Raw genomic sequence first — 26,941 nt, forward strand, 5'->3', positions numbered from 1 at the left:
AGGACCAGGGAAGAAACTGCTGGATGGAGCTGATAAGACTTGGACACAAGACACTGGAGAGGCTGATTTGACCTGGGCATAAGCCACTGGAGGGGCTAATAGAACCTGGGAAGAGGCTGCTGAGAGGGGCTGCAACTCCTGTGAGGAAACTACTGGATGGAACCAAGTCACAGGCCACTGGAGGGACTGATGGGACCTGGGTGTAGGTTGTTAAAGGGGTAGAACAGACCTTGGTGGAGGCCACTGGAGGGACTGATGGGACCTGGGTCGAGGTTGCTGAGAGGGGCTGCAACTCCTGTGAGGAAACTACTGGATGGAACCAAGTCACAGGCCACTGGAGGGACTGATGGGACCTGGGTGGAGGTTGCTGGAGGGGCTGAACAAACCTGGGTGGAGGCAACTGGAGGGGCTGGTGGGACCTAGGGAGAGTTGATGAATGGTTTGTAGGACCAGTGAAGAAGCTGATGGATAGAGCTGATTAGACCTGGACAGAGGCCACTGAAGAGGCTAATAGGATCTAGTTGGAGACTAAAAAATATATGTGTGTGTGGGAGGGGGGGGGGTCCAACTCAGAAAGTCATTCTTAAAACAAAGCCTCTGTAAAGTGTATCAGTTATGACAGAATTATGAGCCACTCCCACTGGTGACTTCTTTTGAGAGATGCAAGATTTGGAGCTGTCATCCTCATGCTTCTTTCACTACTTGATAGTTACAGACACAGCACATTCAACATATCAAGCATCCTGACAATTCACTGGCTGCATGCTTGTTCCAGGCCATTCCCTCACTAACTAATTAGGCGAGGATGACAGACATGGACCTCACGTCCCTGACTAGTGAAACAAGGACGACGATGACAGAGCTGGACCTCACGTCATTGACTAGTGAAGAAAGGATGAGGATGACAGACCTGCAGTTTCAGCAATGACAACCCCCATTTTCTAGCCTGATAGGACCCCCTTATAAAGTATGTGGACCCGAGGTCACTGTAGAAGGCCCTTGCTGCGGCATCTCGCATTGACATTATTTTGGGGAACATTTGATAGCTCTGTAAGGATGTATGAAATGTCCAATCAGCATTTTCTAGGTCTGAGATTTCGCCAGGGGCGGACTGACAACTCATGGGGTCCCTGGGCAATAGGAGATCATGGGGCCCCTGTGTCCTCGCCCACACCCAAAAAAGCCTATGAAAAAGCCAATGAAAGGTATCAGTGAAATCTCATGGGGCCCCCTACTAAGCCCGGGCCCTCGGGTAGTGCCCGAGTGCTTGAATGGTCAGTCCGCCCCTGGATGTCGGCAATTGTAGATCTCGGTGTAGGTAGGCGAGTGCTCAGCACTGACAAGGTAAGGGATCCCCTCACAGGTTAGGAGGCATAATTGGGGTACAAGGGGTTAAATTTTAGGGTTAAAGCTGAACTCCAGGCAAAGATTTAAAAAAAAAACACAATTTATTCCAGTTATGTATTCATTGAATACACACTTACTGGAATTTGTAGCTGAGTCCTTCCTGACATCAGCCTGCTGTAATCCTCTGCACAGCTTAGAGAGGGAGGGGCAGAACTCTCAGCCAATCAGGGCCCTGTTGCTTTGCATAGTAATGTCAGCCTAACACTCTTATATAGGAGGGGTGAGCACATGGATGACCCCATTGGGTGTACTGCTGATTCTTCCTCGTCCAATCATAGGCTGTGGCCGGAGAACTGACCGTGGAAGTAGGAATGAAGCAACCATTTTTTTCCTGTAGTCACCCATGGGTGAGGACCATGTCTGTGTTTTTGGTGGTGGGGGTGGGGTATTGAAGTGTGCGCACAGAGGATAGTCGCAGCTATAAAAGTGAGGTAGGGCATATAACTAAGAACCTGAGATTATGTTTTTGCCTGGAGTTTAAAGGGGAATATTGGAGTTAGACCAGGGTGAAGCCTTTCTTGTCAATGGTTGATGGTTTTAAGGTTGGGTTATTTTTTTTTACACGTGATCATTGCCGAACGCTCCGAGCTGCTGAAAATCAGCCCAAAATTTAATTCAATTTTTTCTCAAAGGTCTTCATTAAACATGCAATCGTCCCATTGATCATATGGCTGATGACTGGTTGGTGTGGTCACATGGTGGCAGGGAATCTTGACTGTCTGGTGTGGTCACATGGTGGCAGGGAAACTTGACTGTCGGGTGTGGTCACATGGTGGCAGGGAATCTTGACTGTCTGGTGTGGTCACATGGTGGCAGGGAATCTTGACTGTCTGGTGCGGTCACATGGTGGCTGGGAATCTTGACTGTCTGGTGTGGTCACAGGGTGGCAGGGAATCTTGACTGTCGGGTGTGGTCACATGGTGGCAGGGAAACTTGACTGTCGGGTGTGGTCACATGGTGGCAGGGAATCTTGACTGTCTGGTGTGGTCACATGGTGGCAGGGAATCTTGACTGTCTGGTGCGGTCACATGGTGGCTGGGAATCTTGACTGTCGGGTGTGGTCACATGGTGGCAGGGAAACTTGACTGTCGGGTGTGGTCACATGGTGGCAGGGAATCTTGACTGTCTGGTGTGGTCACATGGTGGCAGGGAATCTTGACTGTCTGGTGTGGTCACAGGGTGGCAGGGAATCTTGACTGGCTGGTGTGGTCACATGGTGGCAGGGAATCTTGACTGTCTGGTGTGGTCACATGGTGGCAGGGAATCTTGACTGTCTGGTGTGGTCACATGGTGGCAGGGAATCTTGACTGTCTGGTGTGGTCACAGGGTGGCAGGGAATCTTGACTGTCTGGTGTGGTCACATGGTGGCAGGGAATCTTGACTGTCTGGTGTGGTCACATGGTGGCAGGGAATCTTGACTGTCTGGTGTGGTCACAGTGTGGCAGGGAATCTTGACTGTCTGGTGTGGTCACATGGTGGCAGGGAATCTTGACTGTCTGGTGTGGTCACATGGTGGCAGGGAATCTTGACCGTCTGGTGTGGTCACATGGTGGCAGGGAATCTTGACCGTCTGGTGTGGTCACATGGTGGCAGGGAATCTTGACCGTCTGGTGTGGTCACATGGTGGCAGGGAATCTGGACTGTCTGGTGTGGTCACATGGTGGCAGGGAATCTTGACTGTCTGGTGTGGTCACATGGTGGCAGGGAATCTGGACTGTCTGGTGTGGTCACATGGTGGCAGGGAATCTTGACTGGCTGGTGTGGTCACAGGGTGGCAGGGAATCTTGACTGTCTGGTGTGGTCACATGGTGGCAGGGAATCTGGACTGTCTGGTGTGGTCACATGGTGGCAGGGAATCTGGACTGTCTGGTGTGGTCACATGGTGGCAGGGAATCTTGACTGTCTGGTGTGGTCACATGGTGGCAGGGAATCTTGACCGTCTGGTGTGGTCACATGGTGGCAGGGAATCCTGACCATCTGGTGTGGTCACATGGTGGCAGGGAATCTTGACTGTCTGGTGTGGTCACATGGTGGCAGGGAATCCTGACTGGTGCGGTCACATGGTGGCAGGGAATCCTGACAGTCTGGTGTGGTCACATGGTGGCAGGGAATCTTGTGTTAGGGACTTGGAGTGTGCACAGGGCTCCTTCTATTCACTCCTTCTCTTAAAGCTGAACTCCGGGAACAAAAACGTTTACTAAAATACATTCCTCAATTGTCACACAGGATATAAATCCACTTCGTGTGAACTAAATGCCTTTGTGAACCCAGTTATTACCTTGTAAACGTAGACGTAACATCATCCCTGTACATAGCCTATGCAGAGAGCAGAGCTGTGGGAGGGACCCATTACAGGCTGCCTATATGAAACTACAGGAGGGGGCGGAGACAAGACCAGTCCCCCTGCACACTGAGAGAAAGCAGCAGTGAGCGGTCTGTATTACAGGAAGTCTCACTCTGGATTATTGCACAGATCTGGAAGAAATACACAAAGCTCACCGAGAGTGAAGAATACACATGACTTTTGCATTTAGCCAATAACCGCTTATCCCGGAGTTCAGCTTTAAGGTGGGTTCAACCAGCTGCAAATGCTGCCATCAAAAGTGAACCTGCTGCTTCGCTCATCACTTTAAGGCCACGACCACAATATTTTTTGGTTTATCTAAAAATCTAGTGTGCGTGTTTGCAATGGAGCTGATGTTCCTAAGTCATACTGACAGGACTGCGGGAATGAAATGCTGTCACATGACCCCAGCCGGTCCCTTTAATACCTACACAGGTCAGTTGCAGGTAATTACACAACAACACTGAGTCATATGTCAGGTCCAACTTTGACCACCTAGAACTACAAAATCCAGCATGTCCAATGCAGAAACACTACAAGAACCAGCATGGTCAATGCAGGGACTTTACAAGAGCAAGCGTGGCTAATGCAGGGAGACTACAACAGCCAGCATTGTCAATGCAGGGACATTATAGGAATCAGCATGATCAATGGGACAATACAAGAGCCAGATGGTCCACTGCAGAGAAGCTACAAGAGCCAGCATGGCCAATGCACAGACACTACAAGAGCCAGCATGGCCAATGCAGAGACACTACGAGAGCGAGCTGGTCCACTGCAGAGACACTACGAGAGCCAGCATGGCCAATGCAGGGACACTACAAGAGCAAGCTGATCCACTGCAGAGACACTACTAGAGCCAGCATGGCCAATGCAGGGACACTACAAGAGCAAGCTGGTCCACTGCAGAGAAACTACAAGAGCCAGCATGGCCAATGCAGGGACACTACGAGAGCGAGCTGGTCCACTGCAGAGAAACTACAAGAGCCAGCATGGCCAATGCAGGGACACTACGAGAGCGAGCTGGTCCACTGCAGAGACACTACGAGAGCCAGCATGGCCAATGCAGGGATGCTACAAGAGCCAGCTTGCTCACTGTAGGGACATACAAGAACCAGCATACCCAGTGCAGAAACACTGCAACAGCCAGCATGCTCAATGCAGGGTCACTACAGGAACCAGCATGCCCACTGCAGCAACACTGCAACAGCCAGCATGCTCCATGCTGGGTCACTACAGGAACCAGCATGGTCACTCAAGGGACACTACAAGAACCAGCATGCCCACTACAGGGACACTATATGAATCAGCATGTCCACTGCAAAAACACTACAACAGCCAGCATGGTGAGTGCAGGGACACTACAGAAAACAGGCAATTCCACTGCAGGGACTCCACAAGCACATCCCCTCAGCAGGAACCTCTTACACCTTAAAGGGAATCTTTTTTTTAGTCATTTTGTTTTTTTTGAGATACATGTGGATGAATCAGCTTAATAAAAATATTCTTACTGCTTTGTTTTTGTGGTAAAACGTGTTTCTTTCTGCATGGAGTATGGATGTAGACATCCATGGGGGCGGCCATGTCTTCTCATTAGATATGAAGCGTTCCTTTGGGTAGAGTTGGACGTGGAGTGGACATAATCTGCCGTTCCCCTCTCCTAATTCAGGTTAGGTCTGCCTGATGGAAAATAATCAACTCTCTATAAGGCCATCTGAGCTGTCCTTAAAGGGGACCTGTCAGCACAGGAATAGGGGGGCTGCCATGTCTGACTTGTGATGAAGGTGCAAGCTCCTGAGTTGTCACCATTATCCTGGCCTCTTCACTAAATGCGTCTTTGACATGGAACAAGCATTCAACCAGTGAAGCGTCTGGACGGCTGATATACTGACGCGTTTTGCTGGCCAGTGACTCACTAAGTAGTAGATGAAGGGTGGGGATGACAGCTCCAAAGCTTTGAACCTTCTAAAAACAAGTCAGAAGCAGGGGCGGACTGACAACTCATGGGGCCCCCGAGCAATAAGGGATCATGGGGCCCCTGTGTCCTCACCAACACCCAAAAAAGCCTATGAAAAAGCCAATGAAAGGTACCAGGGGCATCTCATGAGGCCCCCTACTGACCCTGGGCCCTCGGGCAGTGCCCAAGTGTTCGAATGGTCAGTCCGCCCCTGGTCAGAAGCACCAGCCTCCCATCTTGATCCATTCCTTGTAACCAAGGAAGCCAATCACATTCCCTGAAATATAAAATGCCCCATCCAAAGGGAGCATGTACACACCTGGTTTGAAATACAACAATTAAAATATGAAACAGCAAAAAAAAAAAAGTGAAAGTCACATCAAACCTTACAGTGATAACTCAGAACGTGACTCACTGAAATACATTAGAGTTTCCCTTTAAGTCGCCAATGGTAAGGCATGCAGGGGCATGTAGTTCATCAGCCGCTGTAGAGCAATCTACATTTCTGTGTAATCAATGGAAATCTATCCCTGTTTCTCCATCATTGATCTCTGCCTTTCCAGAAGTACGGCATTACGACATTGGCCATACCTGTGGTGGAACTCTAACCACACAAATGCACGCCTCCATTTTGCTGACTCCCGCGGCCTGCAGTGTATGGTGACTCTGCATTTTGTTGCAGCCCCTTTGGAGAGTGAAAGGGTTAAGGCAGCAGAGAGATATTTGGTAGTGACGGTAAGTCCACGCACTGCAGCCTGGGGAGGAGGGGAAACACATGACACCCAGGTCATGGAGTGGCGGCGTCGCATGTTACATAACTGAGGGGGAAATGGGTGACATGCAATAAGAAGCTCATTAACAATGTTGTAAGAGGTGAGATAATTCTTCGTAATCTGTGTATGTACAACCTGAACATTCTCATGCTGAATATACCGTGAGTGGATGAGGGAATAATTACTACATGTGAAAAGAAGAGAGACAGAAAGGTAAGCAGTGTTCCATTAATCCCACCAACTTTCATCCCGCTTATTGGCCTCCAGTGGCCGGTGACGCCTCCATTAACCTCCGGTAATGGAGATATTGCACATTCGTCAATGGGAAATGTTGAGTTTAGTGTCTCTTCTTCTCGGAATCCAGTTTCTGGCCCACAATTCCCTGCATTTTCCCATGTACATCTCACTGGTTGACCATTGAGGGCAGACCCATCCTGAGAACATGACTAAACACCTTGAATGATGATCCATGGATGGACAGGAAATGCTAACTAATGGATGAACTATTGCCTAATTTTTCTGCTACTGAATATCAAATATTCAGTCCTGTAATGTCCACCTGGTGCCACATTCAACCCTCGTCCATAGTAGACAAGAGCCAGTGGAAGAACTTTCCTTGGTCACCTTTGTCCTCCAATGGTCCGTGGTTTGGTTCTTGGCTTTGTACATCACTGTGGACATTGTACAGGACCGTTATGGCTCAATCCATCAAAGTCTTAGTGTATAACTGTCCTCATGTGTCTCATCCACATTCCACCCTTGGCTGCCAGTTTGGCAACTTCTTTCCTTTTAGCACCTGTACTTCATTGATGCCACGATCCGTTGGCATTTGCCGTGTGCCATTGGTATTTTTGCATGTTACTGGGCTCCTCATGACCATAACAATGAAGTCATCTCCTTTGTGTTTTGTGATGATAACACATTTTATTTTCAACTTTTTTTTTGTTTTTGTTTTTTACTCTATCACAGTGAGGTTTCTACACAAGAACCGTTGCGGTGGAGGCGTCGGTGGTCGTGGTTTGTGCAGCCCTCATTGCGGTGGACAATGAGGATAGGGAAATAGAGGGCATCCTGGTATGGAGGAGGTTCCTCTTCTTCCACCGTTACCTGGCTGGACAGCCTGGTCTGCTCGGTAGGACAGCCCTGCTCGTTGAGGCTTTCGCTTCGGCTCTGCCACAGGCAGCTGCGGCGGGATCCATACAGGCGCCCCAGGGAGAAGCGACTGCTGCTGAACGGAATCCTGGGGCTGCCGTTACATATGCTGAGAGCGCTACGGGAGAAAATGGAGGAGCTGCTTATTGTACGATGGCACCTATCACAGTTCTGGCGATAGCCCTGGGTATATCGGCAGGCAGAGTAATTAGAAGACATTCCCACCAGATCCATGAGAACAGCTTCAGAGTAGCTGGGCACCAGCTGCTGGTTGGACCGTATGTGCCACTCCAGCTCGGTGCTATCGATGGTGTTGACTCGAGGCATTCTCCGACACACGGTCCGGTCATCAGCTGGTGTGACCGGTGTAAAGTCAAAGCCAAACAGCTTTTCCACGTGATAATGGACACATGATGTTCGGTACTCGTTCAAGACTCTTAGTGGCCAGGAGAGCGTTAGAAGAGCCGCCACCCAAAATACATAGTGGGAGACGTACCACGGAAGGTTGTCTGGGTCAGAAAATGCCACCATATATTCCTTGAAGTCCACATTTTTTAAGTGCATTCCCTCCCTAGCTTCCATGTAATCATCCAGACCCTCGTTCTCCGTAAAGAATCTTGCCCTCTGAGTCAGATAAGAGTTCTCAGATTCCACGTTTGCAAAGCTAAAGCACTTTGTAAAACGCAGCCGTGTGACCGGATAACTGTCGAGGCCTGACAACTCTTTGGAGACATCCTTTACTCCACAATTGTTGTAGTCAAATTCTGATTCCGCCACGTGGGTGTTGACCCGCTCGTGGTAGACCTGGGTGGTAGTGTAGGCATCTCCATTTCTGTAACGGGTCACCTGCCGAGTCCGACGTACGTAGTGGTAGCTGATGGCCTTCCACCAAATACATGGTGTGGCTTGCTGCATCCTCTGCACGCGCTCCTGCACGCTCTCTAGGTCTACCTTATACTGCATTTCATTTCGTGTGTAGCAGTGCCAGCATTCCACCAGGTAGACCACATACAGCATAACCAGGAAGGCCAGGGGGATGTAGACGTAGCCATTGGAGCAGGGACTGTCATGATACATCATGGAGTTGCCTTTGTAGGCGCTGTCGAAGGTCAAGCGGGTGACTTTGGTAACGTGACACCAGGTCATGGCACCCATGCAGCTGTAGATGAGGAGCGACAGAAGTAGGCATTTCCAGTGTGACTCCCGGCACAGAGACTTGCTGAATGACTGCTTCACCGGCCTTTGCTGCAGAGACAAGAAACAAAAGAAGACTTTAAAAATCTCATCATTTAGAATGATTGCTTTACTAGACATGTGTGGTTCGTGTATGCCGGCTATAGACGGGTCAAAAATCGGCCTATTTTTCGGCCGAAAAAAAAATCTGCTGATTTTCGCACCGTTAGTGGGTTAATTGGTCGGCCGTTTTTCAGGGTTTTGGCACATTTTTTTGTTGTGTTTGTCATGTTGGAAAATTTGCAGCCGATTTTGACGATTGGCTGATTTCCCCGGCAATGAGGAGCAAATCAGCCGATCGTTTTACCGATAAAAAATCTGCGCATGAGCCATGACCTGCAAGGTTGCCATATTGTATATTGTTTCTGAAAGGAAGAGGGAGAAGAAGCAGAAGAAGTAAGAGAAGTAGAAGGAGAAGAAGCAAGAGAAGGAAAGGGAGAAGAAAGAAATAGAAGCAGAAGAAGAAGCAGGAGAAGGAGGAGAAGAAGAAAGAGAAAAAGAAAGAAAAGAAGTAGGAGAAGAAGAAGGAGAAGAAAAAGAAGATGAAGAAAAGGAAGAAGCAGAAGAGGAAAAAAAGAAGAAGAAGAAGCAAAAGAAAAAGGAGAAGCAGAAGAAGAAGGAGAAGAGGAAGATAGAGAAGAGGAAGGAGAAAAAGAGGAAGGAGAAGAGGAAAGATAAGAAGAAGGAGAGGAAAAAGAAGAAGAAGTAGAAAAAGAAGGAAAAGAAGAAGAAGGAGAAGAAGGGAGTAGAAGAAGGAGAAGAAAAAGAAGAAGGAGAAGAAGAAGAAGAAGAAGAAAAAAAGAAGGAGAAGAAGAAAGAGAAGGAGAAGAAGAAAGAGAAGAAGAAGAAAAGAAGAAGAAGAAGAAGAAGAAGAAGAAGAAGAAGAAGAAGAAAGAGAAGAAGAAAAAAAATTGATCTGAAACAAAACAAATTTTTTCATTCTGCACATGTCTAGTCTTTTCTGCTGCTCTCTAGTCTGCCGTTTTTCCAATCTTAAGTGATAGGATGTAGTAAGAGCACAGTGGGGGAAGGGGGCAGGTCCAGCTCATTGCCGGGAGCCAGTGCCAAAAAAACCATAATACATAACCAAATTTTTTTGTAAAATATAAAAGATGATGTTACGCCGAGTATATAGATACCAAACATGTCACGCTTTAAAATTCAAGTCTTTACAGATTACCACTTTAGATTTACAGAGGAGGTGCTGGAATGATTGCCCATGATCTGACATTCGCGACGATAGCCGTGGGCCGATCGCTGTTTGCGCGTGGGACCGATATGTACATTCGACTTTGCACGCAAGCACGGCGGGATGGGGGCACTTTTATTTTTTTTTTAAATTATTCTTTTTTTTAATCACATTTATTGCTGTCAGAAGGAATGTAAACATCCCCTGTGACAGTAATAGACACGTGGCAGGTACTCTTTATGGAGGGATCTGGGGGTCTATAAGACCCCAAATCCCTCCTCTGCACCTGAACGCACCTGAAGTCACACCAAGATCAGTGTTTTTGAATGCTTTCAGATTTTTTAAAATTGCGCAAATAGTTTCCCAGTAAACTGGAAGTTTTGTCAGGTCTTCGGTATACTATAAGGGAGAGCCAATAAAAGGCGATTTGGCCAGTGGGATCCCAAGAGAGCTGCGGAAGGTGGCAGGAGGGGGAGGGGCATCCCCTCCCGCTGCTTGTACAAGCGATCAAGTGGCTAGTTATAGGCATCCTTGTCTAATGGAGGCTGCCTTCCGCCATTGCTATTGGAGGGTGATGGAAGGCATCTTTATCTAATGGAGGCTGCCTTCTGCCATTGCTATTGGAGGGTGATGGTAGGCATCCTTATCTAATGGAGGCTGCCTTCCGCCATTGCTATTGGACGGTGATGGAAGACATCTTTGTATAATGGAGGCTGCCTTCCGCCATTGCTATTGGAGGGTGATGGAAGGCGGCATTATCTAATGGAGGCTGCCTTCTGCCATTGCTATTGGAGGGTGATGGAAGGCATCTTTGTCTAATGGTGGCTGCCTTCCGCCATTGCTATTGGAGGGTGATGGAAGGCATCTTTGTCTAATGGAGGCTGCCTTTCGCCATTGCTATTGGAGGGCGATGGAAGGCATCCTTATCTAATGGAGGCTGCCTTCCGCCATTGCTATTGGAGGGTGATGGAAGGCATCTTTGTCCAATGGAGGCTGCCTTCCGCCATTGCTATTGAAGGGTGATGGAAGGCATCTTTGTCTAATGGTGGCTGCCTTCCGCCATTGCTATTGGAGTGTAACGGAAAGCATCTTTGTCTAATTGAGGCTGCCTTCCACCACTTTTATTGGAGGGTGATGGAAGGCAGTCTTGTCTAATGAAGGCTTCCTTCCGCCATTGCTATTGGAGGGTGATGAAAGGCTTCCTTATCTAATGTAGACTGCCTTATACCATTGCTATATAAGAGTGATGGAAGGCATCCTTATCTAATAGAGGCTGCCTTCTGCCATTGCTATTGGAGGGTTATGGAAGGCAGGTATATCTAATCGAGGTTGCCTGTCGTCACTGCTATTGGAGGGTGATGGAAAGCGGCATTATCTATTGGAGGCTGCCTTCGGCCAATGTTATTGGAGGGTGATTGAATGCAGCCTTATCTAAAGAAGGCTGCCTTCCACCATTGCTATTGGAGGGCCATGGAAGGCAACCTTATCTAATGGAGGCCCTGGGTCACATTGTGAAGATCGAGATGAGGTTTCAGTAAAGCTGGGAATTTCCCAGGGATCTTTGCTTTCACTTCCACTAATGATCAGTAGCCAGCAGGACTGACTCCCAATCCTGGGACCAGTGTGACAGCCGATCACAAGATCATCCTTCCTGCCCCCCGGGGGGTTCAGAACTTTTTTTAGGGAACAGTGGGAAGGGTGGGTCGGAAAAGATGAAACTGTCACTTTTTATGGGTTGTTAGGCAGGTGAATTTATATGAAGTTACTGCTTGAACTGCACAACCAGAAACCTATGGCTCTCGTTATCCGCAGCCTGCCTGGCCTGAGCTGCCTGCCCACCAGCATGCAGGAAAATCACAAATCCTTATCTGTCAGTTGTGAAGAGGTTCAATGTAGGCTGGAAACATATACAGGAGAGCTAAGACTTTGCCCAGTGCACATATAATACTCTGGATTCATCTCCACATACAACCACCCGGATCCTGATATGATACCACTGAAAATATGATGGGAGCAGGGAGAATCATTCTGCGTTCAATTCCTTAATTACTCTGCTTAGTCCCGGCCTGTAATCCAGCCTGTAATCCATTAAAATGGTTTAGGATTAACGAGAGGATTGAGTGGATGTGTAAAACAGGCAGATGTGAGGCCAATCGCTCACACATATCAGGACATGCGGTGTATGAATCCAGCAGGTGACCAGATAGAAGAAGACCACATCTGATTGGATGTAGCAACACCAGCTGGTGACCAGATAGGAGAAGACCACATCGGATTGGATATAGCAATGCCAGCAGGTGACCAGATAAGAGAAGACCACATCTGATTGGATATAGCAATGCCAGCAGGTGACCAGATAGGAGAAGACCACATCTGATTGGATATAGCAATGCCAGCAGGTGACCAGATAGGAGAAGACCACATCTGATTGGATATAGCAATGCCAGCAGGTGACCAGATAGGAGAAGACCACATCTGATTGGATATAGCAATGCCAGCTGGTGACCAGAAGGGGGCAGCCACATCTGATTGGATATAGCAATGCCAGCGGGTGACCAGATAAGAGAAGACCACATCTGATTGGATATAGCAATGCCAGCAGGTGACCGGATAGGAGATGGCCGCATCTGATTGGATATACAGTTGCAAGAAAAAGTATGTGAACCCCTTGGGATTACGTGGAGTTTTGCATGAATTGGGCATAAAATGTGCTCTGAACGTCATCTAAGTCACAACAATAGAAGAACACAGTCTGCTGAGCATAATACTACACAAACATTAGATGTTGCCATGGTTTATTTGCACATAACATGTAAACATTCACAGTGCAGGGAGGAAAAAGTATGTGAGGCCCTAGCTTAATGACTTCTCCCAGAGCTAATTGGAGCCAGGAGTGAGCCAACCTTGACTCCAATCAGTGTGATGATATTGGATGTGTTGCTGACAGCTGTCCTGCCCTTAAAAAACACACACCTGTTTTGGGTTTACTGGTTTCAAGAAGCACTGTCTGATGTGAACCATGCCTCGCAGAAATGAGCTCTCAGAAGACCTACGATCAAGAATTGTTGACTTGCATGAAGCTGGAAAGGGTTACAAAAGTATCTCCAAAAGCCTTGATGTTCATGTGTCCACGGTAAGACAGACTGTTTACAAATGGAGAAAGTTTAGCACTGTTGCTACTCTCCCTAGGCGTGGTCGTCCTGTAAAAATGACTGCAAGAGCACAGCGCAGAATGCTGCATGAGGTAAAGAAGAATCCCAGAGTGTCAGCTAAAGACCTACAGAAATCTCTGGCACATGCTAACATTTTTATTGACACATCTACAATAAGGAAAACATTAAACAAGAATGGAGTACATGGGAGGACACCACGGAGGAAGCCATTGCTGTTCAAAAATAATATTGCAGTACGTTTGAAGTTTGCAAAAGAGCACCTGGATGTTCCACAGCACTACTGGCAAAATATACTGTGGACAGATGAAACCAAGATTGAGTTGTTTGGGAAGAACACACAACACTATGTGTGGAGAAAAAAAGGCCCAGCACACCAACATCAAAACCTCATCCCCACTGTGAAACATGGCGGAGGGAGCATCATGGTTTGGGGCTGCTTTGCTGCCTCAGGGCCTGGACGGATTGTTGTCATTGATGGGAAAATGAATTCCAGAGTTTATCAAGACATTTTGCAGGAAAACGTACGACCATCTGTCCGCCAACTGAAGCTCCGCAGAGGATGGGTGATGCAACAGGACAATGACCCAAAGCATACAAGTCATTCAACAAAACAATGGCTGCAACAGCACAGAATACGCCTTCTGGAGTGGCCCAGTCAGAGTCCTGACCTCAACCCCATTGAAATGCTGTGGCATGACCTTAAGAGAGCGATTCACACCAGACATCCCAAGAATATTGCTACACTGAAACAGTTTTGTGAAGAGGAGTGGTCCAAAATGACTCCAGATCATTGTGCAGGTCTGATCTGCAACTACAGGAAACGTTTAGTTGAGGTTATTGCTGCCAAAGGAGGGTCAACCAGTTATTAAGTCCAAAGGTTCACATACTTTTTCCTCCCTGCACTGTGAATGTTTACATGTTATGTGCAATTAAACCATGGCAACATCTAATGCTTGTGTAGTATTATGTTCAGCAGACTGTGTTCTTCTATTGTTGTGACTTAGATGACGTTCAAAGCACATTTTATGCCCAATTCATGCAAAACTCCACGTAATCCCAAGGGGTTCACATACTTTTTCTTGCAACTGTAGCAACACCAGCAGGTGATAGAGGGGAGACGGATTTGATATATGAACGTCTGCATCTCATTGGATACATGAATGCCAGCAGGTGCTCTGAAGAGGAGGCGGCCACTTCTGATTGGCTGTGTAACCTTTTACTTTACTTTCTCCAGTAGTTCTGTTTCCCACCATCTCTGCTGGGTGTTCTCCCTGTGCCTATGTGGGTTTCCTCTGGGTACTCTTGTTTCCTCCCACACTCCAAAGACATGCTGGTAGGTGAATTGGCTCCTGTCTACATTGTCCCTAGTATGTATGAATGTGAGTTAGGGACCTTAGATTGTACGCTCCTCGGGGGCGGGGACTGATGTGAATGTACAATATATATGTAAAGCGCTGCGTACATTGACCATTGACGGTGCTATATAAGTACCTGAAATAAATAAATAAATATAGCAACTCAGTACATCACTTATTCCTATAACGCCTAACGGTGGCCATATTGGGAGCGATTTTATATGTATATGACCGTTTTATCAATCAATTTAGGAGTCTGTGAAACGTTCTTTGAACGAATGTCATGAGCACTGCTCCAGACTGCTTTAAATTTCCCTGTATTTTCTGCAGTGCTATGATTTCCTATGATCGGCAGCTCCACCTAGTGCCCACAATGCAGTATATGTTTCTATTGGCTTCATTCAGAAAAATATACTGCATTGTGGCCACTAGATGGCGCTGACGATCATAGGAAGTCATAGATTAGAGAAGGTACAGGGAAATATCCTGCATCCTGGAGGAATGTTTTCTAAATAGACCCCTAACTGCCCAGGAGAAAAATACGTTTGGAAGATAAGGCACCAAAGCGCTAATTGATTTGTTTGATGCCATCAGGCCATAGGCTTCAGATCGATCGAAAACAAGTCTGGAATGGAATATTAAGAAATGAACGACCTCTTCCGATCTTTTGTGATGTCGTGTAATATAAAAAAGGCCTAATGCACACGAACGAGCAAAAATGCTCAAATGTAAAAGTTTCCTGCACCCAGGGAGCCGCAAGTGGTGCGAAAAGATTGTTCGATGGTCCATATACGTAACAATCATATTGATCTATCTTCCTATATTCCTCCAAATCGATTTCCAGTTCAGACCGATTAGCATAAGTTCGGTAAAATTGATCATTTTTGCTTGAAATCAATCATTGACACAGTAGGGGGTGCAAAAAAAGTGCAGTTCTCTTCATCCTGAGTGTTCCTTTGTTGTGTACGATTTGAGGCAAAGTGTTACTAAACCCCCAGCAGTACAATCAGTCTGTAGATGCAGTAAAGCATGCTTGTTATACTCACTGTGGAACCTAAGGGGTTAATCCTCTGCATTGTGTAAAAAGGCTGTTTGATCCTGTCTTCTCTGATCCTCCCCTTCTTACAGTGTCCCCCCTCTTATCTCCTGATAAGGTATATAAGACACTCTGCACATGCTCTGTTTGGTGTGTATTGTTAGAGAGGTTTTTTTTCTTTCTTGGGAGAGTGCATGTGATAAGCACAGGGGAAATCAGCACTGTCCAGACAGAAGTCAGGGGTCCTGCATCCTCCTAGAGCAGAATGAAAACTCATCCTACAAGCTGTAACCAGTGCCCTGCTGGACACTGATAGAAGTCACAAGACTGCTATATACTACTGATGGGAAAAGGTATTTAGCAGTTTATATTTACTAAAATAATTGCATTTCCATGTTCTGTGTACTGTGGGAGATCAGATATAGTGAATGCGGGGTCCGGGGAGACCGGATATAGTGAATGCAGGGTCCGGGGAGAGCGGATATAGTGAATGCAGGGTCCGGGGAGAGCGGATATAGTGAATGCAGGGTCCGGGGAGAGCGGATATAGTGAATGCAAGGTCCGGGGAGAGCGGATATAGTGAATGCAGGGTCCGGGGAGAGCGGATATAGTGAATGCAGGGTCCGGGGAGAGCGGATATAGTGAATGTAGGGTCCGGGGAGAGCGGATATAGTGAATGCAGGGTCCGGGGAGAGCGGATATAGTGAATGTAGGGTCCGGGGAGAGCGGATATAGTGAATGCAGGGTCCGGGGAGAGCGGATATAGTGAACGCAGGGTCCGGGGAGAGCGGATATAGTGAATGCAGGGTCCGGGGAGAGCGGTTATAGTGAATGCGGGGTCCGGGGAGAGCGGTTATAGTGAATGCGGGGTCCGGGGAGAGCGGATATAGTGAATGCGGGGTCTGGGGAGAGCGGATATAGTGAATGTGGGGTCCGGGGAGAGCGGATATAGTGAATGCGGGGTCCGGGGAGAGCGGATATAGTGAATGCGGGGTCTGGGGAGAGCGGATATAGTGAACGCGGGGTCCGGGGAGAGCGGATATAGTGAATGCGGGGTCCGGGGAGAGCGGATATAGTGAATGCAGGGCCCGGGGAGAGCGGATATAGTGAATGCGGGGTCCGGGGAGAGCGGATATAGTGAATGCGGGGTCTGGGGAGAGAGGATATAGTGAATGCGGGGTCTGGGGAGAGCGGATATAGTGAATGCAGGGTCCGGGGAGAGCGGTTATAGTGAATGCGGGGTTCGGGGAGAGCGGATATAGTGAATGCGGGGTCCGGGGAAAGCGGATATAGTGAATGCGGGGTCCGGGGAGAGCGGATATAGTGAACGCGGGGTCCGGGGAGAGCGGATATAGTGAACGCGGGGCCCGGGGAGAGCGGATATAGTGAATGCAGGGTCCGGGGTTTAGTAACACTTGAAATGTTACATTTATATATGTAGCCAGTTGCTTGGATTGTGAGAGAAACACTGGCTGCAGCTGATCTCTGAAGCGGCTTCCCTGCGGTACTGAACTAGTTAACAGCTATATATCAGCCAGAGGAGGGCGCTGGTGAGCAGGAAGAGTTCAATAGTCTGAGTCAGGAAGCACTGCATTGTGGGAAGTGTAGTCCAGAGGAGAGAGACTCTTCTGTGTAGACAAGAGCTTTTGAACTGCATTTCCCAGGGAGAGATTGCCAGAAGGAGGGGAAGAGCTGCGTTTTCTGTGGCCATGAGGGTGACCAGCAAATGCAGATTGCGTTCATCCACCATCATCGCACTAATATCTGACTTCCCTTTTAAATCTGAGCAGCTCCAAGTCACATGATAAATGGTAAATGATACATTGTTGCATGTTCATGTTGGTTGCTCCCTCTGCATGCAGTGTGCTGTGTTCTCTGCCATGTGATCAGTGGTCAGGTAAGACACGCCTCCCAACATGGACACCTCGGTGCTCATGTGACATGCGTTGTGGGCGGTCCTCTGAATAGTCGACTTACACCCGGGTTACACCAATACGACAGAAATCGTTCAACTTCCAGTGAAGTCGCATGTTTTGAAAGTCGGATGTCCGGTGCGACTTTCATGACAACTGCGGCTTGCAGGACACAGATGTGTACAGAAGGGTGGCCACCTCCTCCCTTTAACCACTTGCCATTTTTTGCGTTACGGCGCTCTGTTACTTTAACTGACGGTCATGCAACGCTGCACCCAAATGTAATTTACATCCTTTTTCCCCCCAAAAATAGAGCTTTCTTTCGGTGGTATTTGATCACCTGTGCATTTATTTATATATTTTCAGATAAAATTGTATTAATTATAAAATTATATGACGTGTATTTTATTTATATAAAAAAAAAAAACAGATCGACAACTTTGAGAAACAAACAATATTTTTGACTTTTTGCTATTAAACATGTCCAGTAAAATTTTAAAAAAAAAATCAAATTTTGTCATAAATTTAGGCCAAAATGTATTCTTCTCGGTGTCTTTGCTAAAAAAAAATCCCAATACGTGTAAATTCATTGGTTTACGTGAAAGTTATAGCGTCTACAAATGACGGTATAGAGACTGGGATTTTTTTTTTTTTACTAGTAATCAGCGACTTATAGCGGGACTGCAGCGGGCATTCTGACACTGCGGGGGGGAACTGAATTGGTGTCACTGACATCCCCAGTGACACCAATACAGTGATTAGTGCTAATAAAAAGCGCTGACGCTATACTAATGGCACTGGCCAGGAAGTGGTTAACATCTGGGGTGATCAAAAGGTTAACTGTGTGCTTTGTGTTTGTGCTTCATTGTAAGCACACTGCTTTGTGTGGCAGTGTTATGCAGAGCCATACAAAGCAGTGTGCAGTAGCTGACAGGGGAGAGATCTGTAATGTTTACTTACAGTTCTCTCCTTCTGTCGGTAATCACCCTCGGCCACCGGGTGCCGGCGATTAATCACTGGCCGGGGCCCGGTGATTGACAGCCGAAGCCGCAAATGGGCGCTCGCACATGTCCTCTAGCCAGAAATGCAGAATCATGTATATGTGATTTTGCGCACCCGTGCCTCCCTGTAGCAGTAATACTGCTATAGGGTGGACGGGAAGCGGTTAAACCCAAACGCATATTAATGACACGGGTTCTGAGGTCAATTTAATGCAGATAAAGCACCAGGCGAGTTTAATCACCACCTTATTCAGCCCCAGAACCGATGTCATTAATATGTGTTCAAGTTTAACCCCTTGGCGTCAGCGCCTCCCGGCCCTTCATCCACTTCCAGTCCGGACACTTTCCCCCCTTCCAGTCCGGACACTTTCCCCCCTTCCAGTCCGGACACTTTCCCCTCTTCCAGTCCGGACACTTTCACCCCCTTCCAGTCCGGACACTTTCCCCTCTTCCAGTCCGGACACTTTCCCCTCTTCCAGTCCGGACACTTTCACCCCCTTCCAGTCCGGACACTTTCACCCCCTTCCAGTCCGGACACTTTCCCCCCCTTCCAGTCCGGACACTTTCCCCCCCTTCCAGTCCGGACACTTTCCCCCCCTTCCAGTCCGGACACTTTCCCCCCCTTCCAGTCCGGACACTTTCATCCCCTTCCAGTCCGGACACTTTCATCCCCTTCCAGTCCGGACACTTTCCCCCCCTTCCAGTCCGGACACTTTCCCCCCCCTTCCAGTCCGGACACTTTCACCCCCTTCCAGTCCGGACACTTTCATCCCCTTCCAGTCCGGACACTTTCATCCCCTTCCAGTCCGGACACTTTCATCCCCTTCCAGTCCGGACACTTTCATCCCCTTCCAGTCCGGACACTTTCCCCCCCTTCCAGTCCGGACACTTTCCCCCCCCTTCCAGTCCGGACACTTTCCCCCCCCTTCCAGTCCGGACACTTTCCCCCCCCTTCCAGTCCGGACACTTTCCCCCCCCTTCCAGTCCGGACACTTTCATCCCCTTCCAGTCCGGACACTTTCCCCCCTTCCAGTCCGGACACTTTCACCCCCTTCCAGTCCGGACACTTTCACCCCCTTCCAGACCGGACACTTTTATTTTATTTTTAAAATTTATTTTATCTTTTTAGTAAAAAAAAAATAACCCAAATTAGTTTATAACCAAAAATTATAATTTTAAAAAAATATTTTTTACATTTTTATTTTTTTTTTATATTGTTTTTTTTTTTTACATACTGTCACCCTAGCAGTACAGTGACACTGTACTACTTGTGGGGGGTGATGAAGATTTTTTTTTTTTTATACTGATTGATTTTACACTCATAAAGGCTGTAAAAGCAATCATTTCTCCTTCTCTCTGGCTGCATTCTTGCAGCCATTGAGAAATACTGTGAGAGCTGTGATTGGTCACAGCTTGTCACATGGTACAAGGCTGTTGTGAATAGCCCTGTACCATGTGATCTCTGTGATCATTCACAGATTTCACACGTAGTAAGCAATGATGTCAGAAGTGACATCTTGCTTACTACTCTTCATGTGATCACTGATTTGCCAATTAGTGATCACATGATCGGGACCTCACACAGAGGTCCCGTACAACGATTGGTGTTCCACTGTGTCCGGAGGACATAGCTGGCACCGGGTTATGGTTCTGTGCGCTCCCAGGGCGCGCACACAAGCGGGGTGCGGGGAGGCCATTTATAAACGTCCACCCACCCCTGCACTGCCACCGTCTGGCCGTTTATATACAATGGTCAGAGGGGAGGTGGTTAAGGATTTCAGAAGCCGGGGGTTTTAGGGTCATGTGACTGCTGTTATTTGCCATTACAGCGGTCACATGATCGGGAAAGGTCCCGATTGAAAGAGGAGATCTGGATCTTGTCGTGAGTACCGGACATGTGTGCTGGGAGCGTGAAGGGCGCGCGCTCTCAGCACATATGTTTTTCTTAATTGCACGCAAATGTGCGGCCGCTCGACATCTAGGCCCAGACACATTAGCGTGCGGCCGGCGCCAGGACGTTAAAGGGATGAGGTGGCCTCCCTAGTCTACAGCGCCTTGTAAAAGTATTCCTACCCCTTGAAATGTTCCACATGTTGTCATGTTACAACCAGACACGTCAATGTATTTCATTGATGTCGGGGGCCCTGTTCACACTAGCAGCATGCACTGCTGCGCTGTCGTTGGGGTCTGATGTAGAGGCTGTGGTGCCGATGTGCATCACACTGGAAAGTTATTGATATGTCAGAAAGTTCTGTTGGCTGCAGTGTGGTGCTGAGCTGCACCGTATGTCTTCCCAAAGGGCTTTGGGCCTCATTCACATGGACATTTCCAGGCATAAAAAATGCCAATTATAAAATTTCCAGTGTTTTCCAATGTCCTAGATCAGGGGTCTTCACACTTTCCAAAAAAAGGGCCAGTTTAGTGTCTTTCAGACATTAGGAGGGCGAGACTGTTGTCAGAGGGAGTAGAACATGCCCTGGTAGCAGTAAACCAATGCCCCATCATTGGCATCAGTGGGATGAATACTTCTCCATTGATGGTGTCAGTTGGAGGAAAGCTGCCCTGCTTATGTCAGTGGAGGGAAAAGAGCCCCATCATTGGTATCAGTGGGAGGAATAGTGCCCCATCATCGGTATCAGTGGGAGGAATAGTGCCCCATCATCGGTGTCAGTGGGAGGAATAGTGCCCCATCATTGGTGTCAGTGGGAGGAATAGTGCCCCATCATTGGTATCAGTGGGAGGAATAGTGCCCCATCATCGGTATCATTGGGAGGAATAGTACCCCATCATCGGTGTCAGTGGGAGGAATAGTGCCCCATCATTGGTGTCAGTGGGAGGAATAGTGCCCCATCATTGGTATCAGTGGGAGGAATAGTGGCCCATCATTGGTGTCATTGGGAGGAATAGTGGCCCATCATTGGTATCATTGGGAGGAATAGTGGCCCATCATTGGTGTCAGTGGGAGGAATAGTGCCCCATCATTGGTGTCAGTGGAAGGAATAGTGCCCCATCATTGGTATCATTGGGAGGAATAGTGGCCCATCATTGGTGTCAGTGGGAGGAATAGTGCCCCATCATTGGTGTCAGTGGAAGGAATAGTGCCCCATCATTGGTGTCAGTGGGAGGAATAGTGCCCTATCATTGGTATCAGTGGGAGGAATAGTGCCCCATCATTGGTGTCAGTGGGAGGAATAGTGCCCCATCATTGGTATCATTGGGAGGAATAGTGCCCCATCATTGGTATCAGTGGGAGGAATAGTGCCTCATCATTGGTGTCAGTGGGAGGAATAGTGCCCTATCATTGGTATCAGTGGGAGGAATAGTGCCCCATCATTGGTGTCAGTGGGAGGAATAGTGCCCCATCATTGGTATCATTGGGAGGAATAGTGCCCCATCATTGGTATCATTGGGAGGAATAGTGCCCCATCATTGGTGTCAGTGGGAGTAATAGTGCCCCATCATTGGTGTCAGTGGGAGTAATAGTGCCCCATCATTGGTATCAGTGGGAGGAATAGTGCCCCATCATTGGTGTCAGTGGGAGGAATAGTGCCCCATCATTGGTATCATTGGGAGGAATAGTGCCCCATCATTGGTATCATTGGGAGGAATAGTGCCCCATCATTGGTGTCAGTGGGAGGAATAGTGCCCTATCATTGGTATTAGTGGGAGGAATAGTGCCCCATCATTGGTGTCAGTGGGAGGAATAGTGCCCCATCATTGGTATCATTGGGAGGAATAGTGCCCCATCATTGGTGTCATTGGGAGGAATAGTGCCCCATCATTGGTGTCAGTGGGAGTAATAGTGCCCCATCATTGGTGTCAGTGGGAGTAATAGTGCCCCATCATTGGTATCATTGGGAGGAAGAGTGCCCCATCGTTGGTGTCAGTGGGAGGAATAGTGCCCCATCGTTGGTGTCAGTGGGAGGAATAGTGCCCCATCGTTGGTATCAGTGGGAGGAATAGTGCCCCATCGTTGGTATCATTGGGAGGAATAGTGCCCCATCGTTGGTATCAGTGGGAGGAATAGTGCCCCATCGTTGGTATCATTGGGAGGAATAGTGCCCCATCATTGGTGTCAGTGGGAGGAATAGTGCCCCATCGTTGGTGTCAGTGGGAGGAATAGTGCCCCATCGTTGGTATCAGTGGGAGGAATAGTGCCCCATCGTTGGTATCATTGGGAGGAATAGTGCCCCATCGTTGGTATCAGTGGGAGGAATAGTGCCCCATCGTTGGTATCAGTGGGAGGAATAGTGCCCCATCGTTGGTATCAGTGGGAGGAATAGTGCCCCATCGTTGGTGTCAGTGGGAGGAATAGTGCCCCATCGTTGGTATCAGTGGGAGGAATAGTGCCCCATCATTGGTGTCAGTGGGAGTAATAGTGCCCCATCATTGGTATCATTGGGAGGAATAGTGCCCCATCATTGGTGTCTTTGGGAGGAATAGTGCCCCATCATTGGTGTCAGTGGGAGTAATAGTGCCCCATCATTGGTATCATTGGGAGGAATAGTGCCCCATCATTGGTGTCTTTGGGAGGAATAGTGCCCCATCATTGGTGTCAGCGAGAGGAATAGTGCCCCATCATTGGTATCAGTGGGAGGAATAGTGCCCCATCATTGGTGTCAGTGGGAGGAATAGTGCCCCATCATTGGTGTCAGTGGGAGGAATAGTGCCCCATCATTGGTGTCAGTGGGAGGAATAGTGCCCCATCATTGGTGTCAGTAGGAGGAATAGTGCCCCATCATTGGTGTCAGTGGGAGGAATAGTGCCCCATCACTGGTGTCAATGGGAGGAATAGTGCCCCATCATTGGTGTCAGTGGGAGGAATAGTGCCCCATCATTGGTGTCAGTTGGAGCAATAGTGCCCCATCATTGGTGTCAGTGGGAGGAATAGTGCCCCATCATTGGTGTCAGTGGGAGGAATAGTGCCCCATCACTGGTGTTAGTGGGAGGAATAGTGCCCCATCACTGGTGTCAGTGGGAGGAATAGTGCCTCATGACTGGTGTCAGTGGGAGGAATAGTGCCCCATCGTTGGTGTCAGTGGGAGGAATAGTGCCCCATCGTTGGTATCAGTGGGAGGAACAGTGCCCCATCGTTGGTGTCAGTGGGAGGAATACTGTCCCATTGTTGGTGTCAGTGGGAGGAATAGCGTCCCATCATTGGTATCAGTGGGAGGAATAGTGCCCCATCATTAGCGTCAGTGGGAGGAATAGTGTCCCATCATTGGTATCAGTGGGAGGAATAGTGCCCCATCATTGGTATCAGTGGGAGGAATAGCGTCCGATCATTGGTGTCAGTGGGAGGAATACCGCCCCATCATTGGTGTCAGTGGGAGGAATAGCGCCCCATCATTGGTGTCAGTGGGAGGAATAGCGCCCCATCATTGGTATCAGTGGGAGGAATAGTGCCCCATCATTGGTGTCAGTGGGAGGAATAGTGCCCCATCATTCGTATAAGTGGAAGGAATAGTGCCCCATCATTGGTGTCAGTGGGAGGAATAAAGGAATATTGCCTCAAGGGCCATATAAAGGCAAGCAAAGGGCCACATCTGGCCCCCTGACAACAGTTTCGAGAGCACCGCCCTAGATGATGCAGTGGGGCGTCTAGAAGAAGTGAATGGTTTTACACCCCTGTACTCACATTTGCAGAACATGAAACTTCAACGTTCAGGAAATACGACTATTTCCTCTTTTCTTTTTTTTGTACAAATATTAATATTTCCAGATTGTAAACAAAAAGAAAATGTTGCTTGTAAATCCTTGGAGTAACAAAACTCAGCGAAGGAAGAATCCGATTTATTACTGCTTTCCGTGTACTGAAACGTACATCGATCTATGTGTACCGAGGAGATGGGTGGGGGCAGGGAAAGGGCATGTGGGTGGAGCAACTCACAGCTAGTACTCCTTAGTTCCGACACTCAGCCCGACTCGCTGCAATATCAACTACGCACACCACGGCCAGGGGCGGACTGACAACCCATGGGGCCCCCGGGCAATAGTGGATCATGGGGCCCCTGTGTCCTTGCCCAAACTCAAAAAAGCCTATGAAAAAGGTACCAGGGGCATCTCATGGGGCCCCCTACTGACCCCGGGCCCTTGGGCAATGCATGAGTTTCCAAATGGTCACGACCACGACTTTATTTCATCTACTTTTTGTGTATAGCATAGATTGGAACGCTGCTGGTGTCACACGCAACACATCTTCTCTCCAACAGCGGGCTCTTTGGGTTTCCACACAAAGTTCTGGTGCTGCAGCCAATCATTGCTCAGCACTGGTGACACATTGCTCCGTAGCCCTGTCTGTGACCCTGGCACCTATCTGTGTCTTCTATGCCCCTGGAAACTCCTGTAGCTCCAGGGTCCTCTGTATTCCTGTGACTGTACTGACCCCTGCACTGCTGTACCTCCAGGGACTGTTACAGCCAGGACCCCACTGTCTCCAGTAGCCCCGGCACTTCTGTGTCCCTGGAGCATTTGTGTCCCCAGTGACCTCTGTGACTCTAGTGAACCCAGTGTCTCCAGGGACTTTTGTGTCTCCAGTGACTCCAGTGTTTCTGGCGACCTTTGTGACTCCAGTGACTCCAATGTCTCCAGGAACCTTTGTATCTCCAGGGAGGCATTTGTGTCTCCAGTGACTCCAATGTCTCCAGGGGCCTTTGTATCTCCACAGACCTTTGTGACTCCAGAGACCCCAGTGCCTTCATGGGCATTTGTGTCTTCATGGATCTCTGTGTGTCCAGTGACTCCAGCTTCTCCAGGGGCCTTTGAATCTCCAGGGACCTTTGTATCTCCAGGGACCTCTGTGTCTCCAGGGACCTCTGTGTCTCCTGGGACCTTTGTGACTCTAGAGACCCCAGTGCCTCCATGGGCATTTGTGTCTTCAGGGATCTCTGTGTCTCCAGTGACTCCAGCTTCTCCAGGGGCCTTTGTATCTCCAGGGGCCTCTGTGTCTCCAGGGGCCTTTGTGGCTCCAGTGATTCCAGTGTCTCCAAGGACCTCTATGTCTCCAGTGACCCCTGTGTCTCAAAGGACCTTTGTGACTCCAGTGACCCCGGTGTATTCAGGGATCTCTGTGTCTCCAGACACCCCTGTGTCCCAAGGGATCTTTGTGACCCCAGTGTCTCAAGGGGCCTTTGTGTTTCCATTGACTCCAGTGTCTCCAGCAACCTCTGTGACTCCAGTAACCCAGTGTCTCCAGGGACCCCTGTGTCTGTAGGCATCTCAGTGTCACCAGTGACTTCTATGACTCCCAGGACCATTAGTGTCACTAGGGCCCTTTGTGTCTCCAGGGGCCTTTGTGGCTCCAGTGATTCCAGTGTCTCTAAGGACCTCTGTGTTTCCAGTGACCCCTGTGTCTCAAAGGACCTTTGTGACTCCAGGGACCTCTGTGTCTCCAGACACCCCTGTGTCCCAAGGGATCTTTGTGACTCCAGGGACCTCTGTGTCTCAAGGGGCCTTTGTGTTTCCATTGACTCAAGTGTCTCCAGCACCTTCTGTGACTCCAGTAACTCATTGCCTCCAGGGACCCTCTGTCTGTAGGCATGTCAGTGTCACCAGTGACTTCTGTGACTCTCAGGACCATTTGTGTCACTAGGGCCCTCCAAAGACCTCAATGTCTCTACTGACCTCTGTGGCTCCAATATTGTCCAGCGACCCAGGTGTCTCCAATGCCCCTTTGCAGTGACCCCAGAGGAATCCTTAAATAAACATTTGCAGTTCTCGGGGGACCCCTGAGAATAGTTTTGTGACCTACAGCTCATGGCACATACAACATAACAGTACTAAGACCAAAAACAGAACAGTTCAGGCCACATGCACACAAAAAGAATTTCGTTTAGAGCAGGAGAAGACCAAATCCGGCAAGCAAGTCGTTTTATTTAGAGAATATATTGAGTTTAGCTCTGTAAGCAGAAGTCGACCTATCTGGGAGGTCATCTGTAAAATGACTCTGGAGAAATTTGGGGGAACGTTGGCCGCATTACGGCGTTACCTTAGCCATCTGCAAGGGCGCGGCTGCAGAGATTCGAAATAGGTTGTGAAAAATACAAAGTAGAGTTACTTGATGTCAGGAGCCGAGGCTGGGGGTCCCTGCACACCAGCGTGCGCACGGTGACGGTGCGCCTAATACGTGTGTGATGGGGCGCATTGTGCGAGCGCACTGTGATGTGTTGTTTCAAAGTGTTGCATTGTTTACTGTTGTATATAACCGCTTCCCAACCGCCCTATAGCAGGAATATTGCTACAGGGCGGCACGGGTGCGCAAAATCACATATATATACATGATTTTGCATTTCCGGCAGGAAATTCGCAGCCGCGGCTGTCAATCACCAGGTCCCGGCCGGTAATTACTCGCTGGTGCCCGGTGATTTCTGAAGATCTCCGACGGGGAGGAGAACTGTTTTGTTTACTAA

The 26,941-nt window shown here is 48.6% G+C and overlaps 1 protein-coding gene across 1 annotated transcript in view; it reads right to left on the reverse strand.

Annotated features, from left to right (window-relative positions):
• Positions 1–1,782: 1,782 nt before the first annotated feature.
• TMEM151B (transmembrane protein 151B) overlaps positions 1,783–26,941 on the reverse strand; it is a 41,869-nt gene continuing 16,710 nt past the window's right edge. The window contains exon 2 of the mRNA XM_089661171.1: positions 1,783–8,878. Coding sequence (XP_089517297.1) covers positions 7,445–8,878 — 1,434 coding nt within the window. The 3' untranslated portion in view covers positions 1,783–7,444. The remainder of the gene's footprint in view (positions 8,879–26,941) is intronic.

This window comes from Staurois parvus, unplaced genomic scaffold (assembly GCF_062004578.1).
Source record: "Staurois parvus isolate SC_StPar_1 unplaced genomic scaffold, SC_StPar_1.0 ptg001320l, whole genome shotgun sequence".
Lineage (NCBI taxonomy): Eukaryota > Metazoa > Chordata > Amphibia > Anura > Ranidae > Staurois > Staurois parvus.